This window comes from Fulmarus glacialis, unplaced genomic scaffold (assembly GCF_000690835.1).
Source record: "Fulmarus glacialis isolate BGI_N327 unplaced genomic scaffold, ASM69083v1 scaffold12679, whole genome shotgun sequence".
In the NCBI taxonomy this organism is placed as follows: Eukaryota; Metazoa; Chordata; class Aves; order Procellariiformes; family Procellariidae; genus Fulmarus; species Fulmarus glacialis.
The window spans coordinates 50,012-60,178 of NW_009232706.1; the positions used below are offsets into that span (position 1 = coordinate 50,012).

The window sequence follows — 10,167 nt, forward strand, 5'->3', positions numbered from 1 at the left end:
GACTTTTGCCTCTCAGGTTCCCATGAGAAACACCAAACAGCAACTGTGGAGTTCCAAATGGCTTTGTATCAAAGACTTGGTGGACTGCATGACCCAGCATCCAGGCATGAAAGCCCAAATCAATCCAGATTTGGTCATGGGGTTCAAAAGCTGAAGCAGAAATTCTGCTCTTTGTAGCTGACCAGTTTGAGGAGATTGACCCTTGTAAAAGCATTGTAAATGTGCCCTTGTAAAAAACATTTCAGATCTAACAATATCACCAGTTTCTGGAAAAATGAAGGTGCTAAGCCTGCCACGCTGTACTCACGTAGCACCTCTCCCAGAATGATTGTTTTTTAAGGGCTAAAAAGAATGTATTGTTCCTGTGTTGGAACCAGGACAAGGGATGCAGGGAGAGAGAGGATAGTAATGAAAATGTCTGTAATATGTAGATTTGCAGGAAGAAAAAACATAGCCTGTGAGACTTGTGTTGGATGTCATCATTGGTCATTCAGAAAAGATGCTACTACTACTTCAAATTGTCCCAAAACCAATGCACACAAATCATGGTGGAGTGCCAGTTTCTAAGGCCATGTGGCAATTTAGTGATGAAACGTGTGAAAACATTTTCAACAGCATGAGGTCTCTGATTAAACTGTTCACAACCTCTGCCTTGCTCCTGCAGGACACCAGGACCAGGTGCTGGGATTCTTCCCCATAAAGTTACTATTTTGCTTCTCTGAATAAAGGACAAACAAGAGTGAATTCCTGCGCAGATTTTCACCCACCGCTTGATATGAAGACGCTTGTGCGTGTACCTTGTCTCACTAGGATACAGCCGATGCTACTGAGCTCAGCAGTGTGTGCTATGGCAACCCCATATTACCTAGAGGCCTCGCAACCTTTCAGTTAGCGGGTACTGCGGGACACCATGTTGTATCTGAAGCTTTGCTATGCCAGGGGATCATGCCTAGGGTCATTGCAATGCTGTCTGTCACTGCTTACATGCTGCTTAATGCCTAGATACCCCACAATTAGCAAGGCGGAGGGTGGTGCAGGCACGCTGCTGTGTCCTTGGATATGCAGGGCAAATATAAAAGAGAGTAGAGGTAAGGGAAAGGAAATCTCCTCTAGTAGTAGCAGAGCGACTCTTACTCACTCTTATTTACCTTTCCTGAAAAAACTGCTCCCAAAAACCCATTGCCTCCATTCCACTGAGTTTGGCCTTTTCTTTTGACTTGGAGCAGAGCCTCACCTTGGACCTCTACTTTCCTTCCACATGCCGCACGCAAGCTCGCCTGTATCACAGCAATGGCAAAGGGAGGACCCATGTATGGGAAAGACTTCTGAAGAGGGCAACAGGCTGCTTCTGCTCTGGGCTCAGCCTGGGAATCATGGGGCTGAGCTGCTACACGTGTATAGTGGAAATCACTGCATCTCTACAGCCCCTGCAATTCTCTCCTCGGCAGCCCGCAAAATTCCACTGAGGAAAAAGAAATGGGGAGGGTGAAGAAGGAGTCAGAAAAACTATAGTGTTCCCAGGGGAAAAAAAATAAACAGCCCTATTTAGCTTATCCAGCTTTGCTAATGTCAATCACTTTTCTCATTTTAAACAGGAAAGACACCACTTTAGTCCACCTGTTCCATTATTTATCATGCTATGCATTTCCCATGAATTGTCACTCATGCAAAACCTGTACATCGTAAGGGGACACCCTAATATTTTTAATGACCTTAAGCAAAGTGATTGACATTAGACACCGGTGTCAGATGTTCTGGTGACGCAACATGTTCTCCTAGCAGCAGGAAAGCTTCCTGCCGTGATTAAGTTAGGGCTATGGAAGTGCTAAAATGTGTTGTCAGCTTTCCTCTGATGCAAGTGATTTTATTATAGCGTCTGGTAACCACGGAGTGTGGCAACGCAAATACTGACTCCAAACATCCCCTCCCATACATATAGCTTGCTCTATTTAAAACACGAAGTGCACTTTGCAAATCCAGGGATAAGTTATGGATGTAACAAGCTTAAACCATGGAGGGCAGAGGAAAAGGCGGCACCTAAGCCAGAATGCCGGGGTGATTTCAGCAGAACGGCTCCGGGAGGACCTGCAGAAGGCTATCCCCTGAGGCACCTGTTCGGCAGGTGTGCTCCGCAGCGGCATCGCCACAGCCATCGTGGATGCCAGAGGCTCCGAAGGGCAAAGAGGAGGCACACTGGTGCAGGCCTCGCTCGCTGTAGCAGTGGAAAGCAAAAGTCGCATCCAGCCCTTTTGAGTCTGGAGAAAGTAAGGAGGAAAAAAAAAAAGAGAAAAAAAAAAGGAGGAGGACTCTGTGCAGCCCCTCTGCCTTCTGACACCCTCATACACACTGGGGTGGAAGACTGTGACTTGGCTCAGCACTACTTGTCCTTCATGACATAGATGAAGAAATGTTCCGTTTTGCTTTAATTTGGGACCGGCCCCTCAATTATTCATTATCTGAGAAAAGTTGGAAGACCTCTGGAACACAAGAGTTACAGAATCAAACATCTCAGACACACACAGTGGGCACCTGAGACCTGCTTTTCGTAAAGATTCGTAATCCCAGAGCTCATTCAGCAAACACTTACTGCACAGATGACTTTGCTTCCATAAGTAATTATTAATAGTTGTGTCTAAAACTGACTATGCCAGTAAGGGTCTGCAGAACTGACTGTTACGATTTGTCAATAAGTGAGTTGTTAATCAAGCTGCAAGAGGAATAGGCTATCAAACCAAAATCCATGGTCTATAGAGATTTTTGGAAGAGATCAGCAGTACATATGTTGACAGTAATTGTCACAGGTGTTTTTCTACAAAAATAGAATCATAAAGCAGTCAAAGTTGAAGATACAAGCTATCTTGATAGCAATAAAAAAAGATTTTCTAAAGGTCTAGCAGCACTGAATATTATTTTAATGAAATTTACTTTTTAATTTTATAGCAAAATAATCAAAAGTGCTAAACCTGACCACTTTAATTTACAAAAAAAGTCTCATGTTTTAAGCTATAATCATACCTCGTTATTTAGGTTAGACAATATAATTACACATTTCTACCTATTGCTATTCAATAGTAAAACAAAATTAATATTAGTTGGTTTAAAAAACAGGGAAAGTACCACAGATGTTGGGAGGGGAAAGTTACATAAAATGTAAGAATCAGCTTATTGAGCAGTCTGCAGCTTGTCTGTTTGTTTGTAATTGGGGTTTTTTGTGGTGGGGGTTGTTTTTTTTTTTTTTTGAGATACAATTTAAGTCATGGACAATCTGGCCATAAGCTTGTAGTCACTTCAAATGCTATGACCTCTCCCTTGGTCAAATGTCACAGTGTGTATTTTAAGGAGATCTCTGGCATTTCAAGTCAGTTCAGATTATTTTCTTAGTTCTCACAAGTTCCCTTTCCAACATGATCAGCATGTTGGAGAACGCAGTTATGATGACTGCAGTTATGATGACACTGTGAAGGAAAAGTGTTTTTTCTTCCGTCCTGGAAAGAATCACTACCAAGTCTGCAGTAAGAAAAATATTAAGAGCACTTGCAGAGTTTTTAAGAGTCTTTCTTAATCCAATCCATTTTCATTTCTGTTCATTTCCAAAGTTAAATTAAAACCTGCAATCTCTCCCATTGATAAATAGTCAAGTTGACTTACAAGGGTTCTGTCTTCTGTCCAGCCTTCTCTTGGTTGTCTTTAACCAAACAAGGTTCGCTGATTTGCCACAAGCGCTGTCTGGCTCTCCCGCCTCTTTGCTTTCTTGTTTTGCTGTCTGATTTTCCAGCACACTGCACTAGAAGCCAGCAAAAGGAGTCCTGATGACAAGAGGACTAATCCAAACACTGAGATGATAGATCCATGGGAATTGAAGCTGTATGCCACAGCAGTAACCACAATGCCAGCTATGAGGATGACCACACCGAAGGGAATGGTACAGCGGTAACAGGAGAGTTCTGCTCCCCCTGTTGCTGCAGTCAGCTGGCATTCACTGACAAGAGGGATGGTGGTTATCACACAGTCATTGTTATTACTCTTCTCTGTGGTTACAGAATCAGGATGCTTTGGAGCGCCCAGGATCTCTTTAATAGGTTCGTTTGTCATCTTGATGGTCTTGACTTAGTCAATTCTTAGGCTGAGGATCTCAGGATCTGCTGAAGATGCATTGCACTGTGGAGAGAAGAGTATGAGTTCAACTAAGAAGTGTTACTGTTATGTGACAAATGGGTGACATGGAAGTATCCCACTTGGGATCGCAAACAAGCAGACACTGTGACCCCACAAAGATTTATGCACAAGCTTAATTGTAACACTGCTGGTTGTGGTGGATCTGAATCAATTGTGGTGGATCTGAATCAATTGTTATGGTAGCATGTGCATAAGTGCTAGAAAAAACAGAGTCACAGGCTAAGACAGACACCAACCTTAAAGTGTTGTGGGCCAAATCCCACTTTAAGTTACATCCTAAAGTCAGTATTTCTGGATGCAATTTAGATTTCAATGGCATTGTACCTTCTGATGAGGAGGTGAAGTTCATAGGCTGTTTTGGTTAAAAATTCTACTCTTGCTCACACAGTTTTTCACACAGTTTCTTTATATATACCCCCATACACACACATTACCCAGATTTGCTCCAATGCACATCACAATAACATGGGCAAAAACTGGCACAGCAAAAAACAGGACTGAACAGTGAACCCTTTCTCAAGGCAAGTGCTACTTAGCGAAAAAATTCAAATGGTCATGACTAGGTATGGAATTGGGGGGGAAAGGGGATGAAGACAGTACCCTGCACTCAGTAAACGCTGGCTGAAAGCTGGTGAACCTGCCGTTACAGCAACATCAATGCCAGACTGTCAGCTTGCCATTTAAATTGGCTTGATGCAAAAATAATGGGTCTCTTGTAAGTCCATGAAACCACATCCATGTTACTGTGTGGGAGGGAGATTTACAGTCATATTCACTCATCTTAGTTACAGTAGGTACAGACTCTCAGGCCTACAGACAGCATGCACAGTTTGATTGCATCTGCATTATGAGCCAAAATAGCTTTCGGCTCCACGGAGCCCACTGCAGAACTGGAGTCCACCTGATCCGGGCAAGATGAGCCTGTGGCTCTCCACTGCTACAGGCTGCTGACAGACCTCTGCCATCTCACTGGGACTCTGCTGGTGTGGGGCCGCCCTGGAGTCTGTGGTGAGCCTCCGACAATCCTGAGGCTACCACGGCTGTGCTGCCTTGGACCAGGCGGTGTGCTCAGTGCGCCCCACCACATACAACAGAGGCTGGGACACTGGGGAACCACTGGGTTTTCCTGCTGGGAGTAGCTCACAGGACTCCTCCACCACTCTCTGGTATGGGCTGTGTAGCTTTTGCTCCTATGAGCAACATGGTATGCAGCTCAGAGAACAAGGAAGAGAAGAGCGTTGGCAGTAATGCTTTTATCACTTTTATCACCTTCACATCTGTGACTAGGAAGTTAATTGCCAGATACTTGTATTCTCCTTTTCCTTTCCCACCACTCCCACCCTTGTTGCTAAGATATATTCGTCCATTGTGGAGAGCCCTTGGTTTTGTATCTCAGTACCTCATGCAATGGACTGTGTATTTTGAAAGAAAGAGGATTTCACTATTTTTAAACACACACACACAAATGGGCTATACTCTGTATCTAGTCAGAGAGTTTGTATCTGAGTTTCCTTGAACCCTAATGAGAGAAGGAAAGTTCAGATCTGGTTTGACAAAGCTTTTGTTCTACTGCTCTAAGGAAGAGTGCTCAGCTCAATATTGTTATCTTGCTGTACACAGCTATCTTCAGGGCTCAATCCTGCAAGGGGCTCAGCAGCTACAAGACAGAGTAGCCTTTCCCTCCCTAATGACAACACTGAGTACAACACAACCGAGCACACACTGAGCACACACACTGACAACAGAAGAGGCAATTGGCACAAACTGAAACACAGGAGGTTCTGTCTGAACATCAGGAAACACTTTTTTACTGTGAGGGTGACCAAGCACTGGAACAGGTTGCCCAGGGAAACTTTGGAGTCTCCATCCTTAGAGATACTCAAAAGCCATCTGGACAGTCCTGGGCCAACTTCTTTAGGTGGACCTGCTTGAGTGGGACAGGGGGTGGACCAGGTGACCTCCAGAGGTCCCTCCCAACCACAACCATTCCGTGATTCTGTGTGTTTCTTTGAAGGTACTTGGTATCTCCAAGGGCAGGCAGGGGATCTGATCAGTGCTTATCAGACAAAGCAAACATATCTGTGCTAACACCTTTAGATATCCTAGGTTCTCCTAGGTTCTGTTGCTCTGTCCTTTGAATTCTAACACATGATTAAGTACCTTTTATATCAGTTGAAAGAGCCCAGGAAAGCCATGGGGCTGCTCTAGTGCGCCATCGATCTGTCCCCACATGGAACTGAGCCCAAGTTCTGCATTTTCAATAATGACTTACAGTGAGACTTACACTGGTGCCATTATGTTGCTGCATTACTTATCCATAAAATGTTACAGAAGTTCAGGACAAGGGGAGAATGTGGTCCCCAAATGTCACCTTTTTTTGATCTTACCATTAGCCAAATTCAATTTGTTCAATATTTTATTATTAAATTTGAAGGAGGAAAAAAAAAACCATTTTCCGTAAAAAAGGTCTCTTAGTTCCAAACACATTGTAATAACTACTCAAAAGTGCAAATACTCTAACAGTCACAGAAATAGGGAAACTTCCCAATAACTTGAAAAAGCTTTGGATTGGGCTCAGAATAAACACGATTATTCTGAAAAACTTTAACATTCAAAGTATATTTACTCCTGTCTCTAGAGTCCTTGTCCCTCTGCTTCAGATACATCCCCAATGAGCATTAAATCTCTTAGACGCCTTGTACAGAGATTTATGAAGAAAGAAGATATATTTATACAGTCAAAATGAACATGATTTTTTAAAAAAATCTCCTAAACTACCAAAATTAAGTCAATGGCAAAATACTTGTTGACTTCTGAGGAGCACAGTTCTTGACTGTAATAGGATGTAAGCAGACAGGCATTCATATAAAACAAATAAACAAACCTCTATTGAAGTAACATAAGTTAAATAAACAACAGAACTTACTTGAAGTGTGAGTAAAGGTATTCAGCCCTAGAAAACAGGGCACTAGATCCTCATTGCCAGCAAAGTCACTTCTGACTTACGCCAACAGGTGACTTGGTTCAAGTTTCAGGGTAAGAAATTTAGGCAAAGATACCAGGCAACACCAGCATCCTCTCACTAATCATACTAGAAGTACTTTCTTACGGAGCTACTTTGACTTGGAAGAAGAATGCGTGGCAATCTGTAGCTAACACTGGATAAAGGGGAGAGGAATGTTTTACCCACTAGTAAGTGTAAGTTGAGATTTACTGAAAAGACATGAAATCCATCAGAATGCACACCTACCAGGTCCATGAGAAATCCATCGTAACAAATCCCTTGGCTCAGTAAGCAGAGGAAGACTGCTTAAGATGTCTCGTATGTCAATTCAAGGCAGAGTCATGCAGCAGTAAAAGCTGCTCCAGGCTTTGAAGTGTCAGATGTTGCTGAATGATGAATTGGAGGTGACAATATTCTAGCACGGAAGTTTCCTACAAGAAAAGTTGTTGGATATTTATCAGCTTCTTAAAAACAAAACTCCTGCAGGGAAAAGCTCCCGTTGTATGCTGACCCCTGCTCCTAACCTAACTGAAGCAGGAGATGTTCTCCCTCTGGCTCTCCTAATGGTTTCTGCCTCTTTTCTTGGCAGCAGCCACCCATTTCTGGCCCTATGTAACATTTTCCTTTGATGATGTGACGTCTCGATGATGAGTGTCACAACCCAGGCAAGTCCCCCAGAAAGAGCTAGGCAGGAAAATGCACATGAATTTCTGTAGTTAAAAATCTCATTTAACTTTGTTTCTATTGCTCACCTCACCTATGTGAATCAGAGAACCAAATCATGACTTAGAACACTCGGGGTTTTGTCTCTTCTATGAACTCCAGTTTCTTTGAGCAAATAAATTCAACTCCCTGCGGCTTGGTTTTCCTAGCTGTAAACTGACAGTGACAACATGCTTTCCACTAAAAAAACCTTTAAAATCTATTCTGCTGTAACAAAAAGCTAAGTAATATAATCCAAAAACTCCTCTCTCTCTCAAAAAAAGGCAAACTAACCAAGTCCAAGAACTCACTGTAATAAATATGATTCCATTATATTTACAATTCTTTATTTCTGTTATTTAACTTTTTAAAACAAGATTCATAATTCAAATAGGGACAAGGCAGAATCTGCAGCAGAGCAGTGTGACAACTCAACAGAAAGCAGAGTGGTGGAAATTGTTATTAACTGCAGAAACAGCTGTGAAATCACCAAGCAGCTGGGTAAAACTTGCAAAGGAGCAGAGATTTATGTTGCTAATCTTATTCAACATTCCCTTTCTATATGTGCATGATTGTGGAAGATCATTTTGACACTGAAGCAGGAGCTCCTAAGTGGGGATGAGAATACACTCATGAGAATAAGTTCATATAATGATAAACTTTAAGGGCTTTTTCTCTTCTTAAGTTATTTACACCATGCTAACATTTCACAAACACAAACATTTACAGGCACAAACCGCTGCTGTTCTTCTCTACATGATCCTTGGAATAAGCCTGTGACACAACTAAAGTATAGTTAGCCCATTACTGAAGTTAGCTAATAATAAGGAAGTCTCTGCTTATCTCCTTGACTAAATTCATGCGCACACTAACTAGCAATTAGTTTGACTTTTTGAAAAGTTTGGAGGGAAATGCAGACACACACACACACACACACACCACTTTAGAGAAATAATCTAGATTACATTAAACCAAAAGCAGACCTCTGAAACCGTCTTGCAGTCCACTTCCACTCATATTACAAGAATGGTTACATTTGTTTGAAAAGCTCTTCGTAGTGCAATTGTGCCCCCTAAGCCACTCTGCTAGCATCATTCTTCGAAAAGATTAATTGCTCTGTCAGTAATTTATTTGTATTTGCCCTTGACTACATACAGTTCAGGCGACTTTTTAAAATGAATGTCTTTATCAAAAAAACTGACTGACAGAGCAACATTTTACAGACAGGATTTCTTCCCTCCTCCTCCTCTCTCTCACCACAAAGCTAAGAAGCAGAAACACATGAAATCTATACATTAAGCTTCCCATATTTTAACTCTGAATCATTTCAGTGTGGTGCTCTCTCAGGAGATTTCCCACATACTGAGTATCTCCCTGCAAGTGCAAAGAGCTGGTACTTCTCAGCCACTACAGTCCTTTCCCCTTTTTTTGCAATTTACTGAGAACCAGTGGGATACATTTCAGTTTTCTGCCTTCAGGCTCTGGACCTGATTCTCTATATCTTGCATAATATTTCATACACCCTTTTTTTGCTTGTGTAAAATTCCAATAAATCAAAATGCCCATATTTCACACTAGGTTTTGCATTGAAGTGACTACGGAAAACAGCATAAGGAGTCCTTCTGTACTGAAGAAGAGCCAGAGTTCATTTGGAATTCAACAGACTACAGTAATCCTCAACACAATCCCGCAGCTCTTCCCTATGTGAACACTCCTGGAAACACAGAAGTAGAATTTGTACTTACAAGACTCCAGGATCAGGCCCTGAACTACAAGGGTGGGAGAAGAACACATTACACCCACGCCAACTGTCTGAGCCTCGGGACGCCGATAAGTTTCCACCACCAAATTTCTAAGTAATACAATTACCAGACGCAAGCTCTCACACCTTTTTCGTTTTTCAGACGTAGTTGGAGGGGAGGATGGGAGCCAACCAAACACCTCCACAAACAAACCTTGTTATCTGCAAATTGCAAAACTTTCAAACCCGTCTGTAAAACGCCACACACACCTAGGGTAAACCACTGCGTGTCACGCCTATCCCCGAACACCTATGCAAGAGAGGAGAGACGCGAACAAGCAAGGAAAGCTTCACGCACACTAGCTGCTACACAGCCCGACCCTAACGAAAAGGCACAGCTCCGCGGGGCAGGCGGCGACCTGCAACGCAGGGAGTGCCTCCGGCTGCGAGGACCCCGAGGGCTTTAATTGCTTCCCAGGTACTTCATCCCCTGGGAAAAGCCCTGTGCCACACCGGAGGGAGCGGTGCGCGGAGCCGCCTCAGG

At 42.8% G+C, this 10,167-nt stretch overlaps 1 protein-coding gene across 1 annotated transcript; it reads right to left on the reverse strand.

Annotated features, from left to right (window-relative positions):
- Positions 1–3,687: 3,687 nt before the first annotated feature.
- Positions 3,688–4,122, reverse strand: TMEM100 (transmembrane protein 100). The gene has a single exon (XM_009585025.1). It carries the CDS (start codon positions 4,090–4,092, stop codon positions 3,688–3,690), a length of 405 nt encoding a protein of 134 aa, XP_009583320.1. The 5' UTR covers positions 4,093–4,122.
- Positions 4,123–10,167: the final 6,045 nt, after the last annotated feature.

Excerpts from the sequence above, each read along its gene's own strand:
- TMEM100 (XM_009585025.1), bottom strand. The coding sequence starts at position 4,092 with ATGACAAACGAACCTATTAAAGAGATCCTGGGCGCTCCAAAGCATCCT.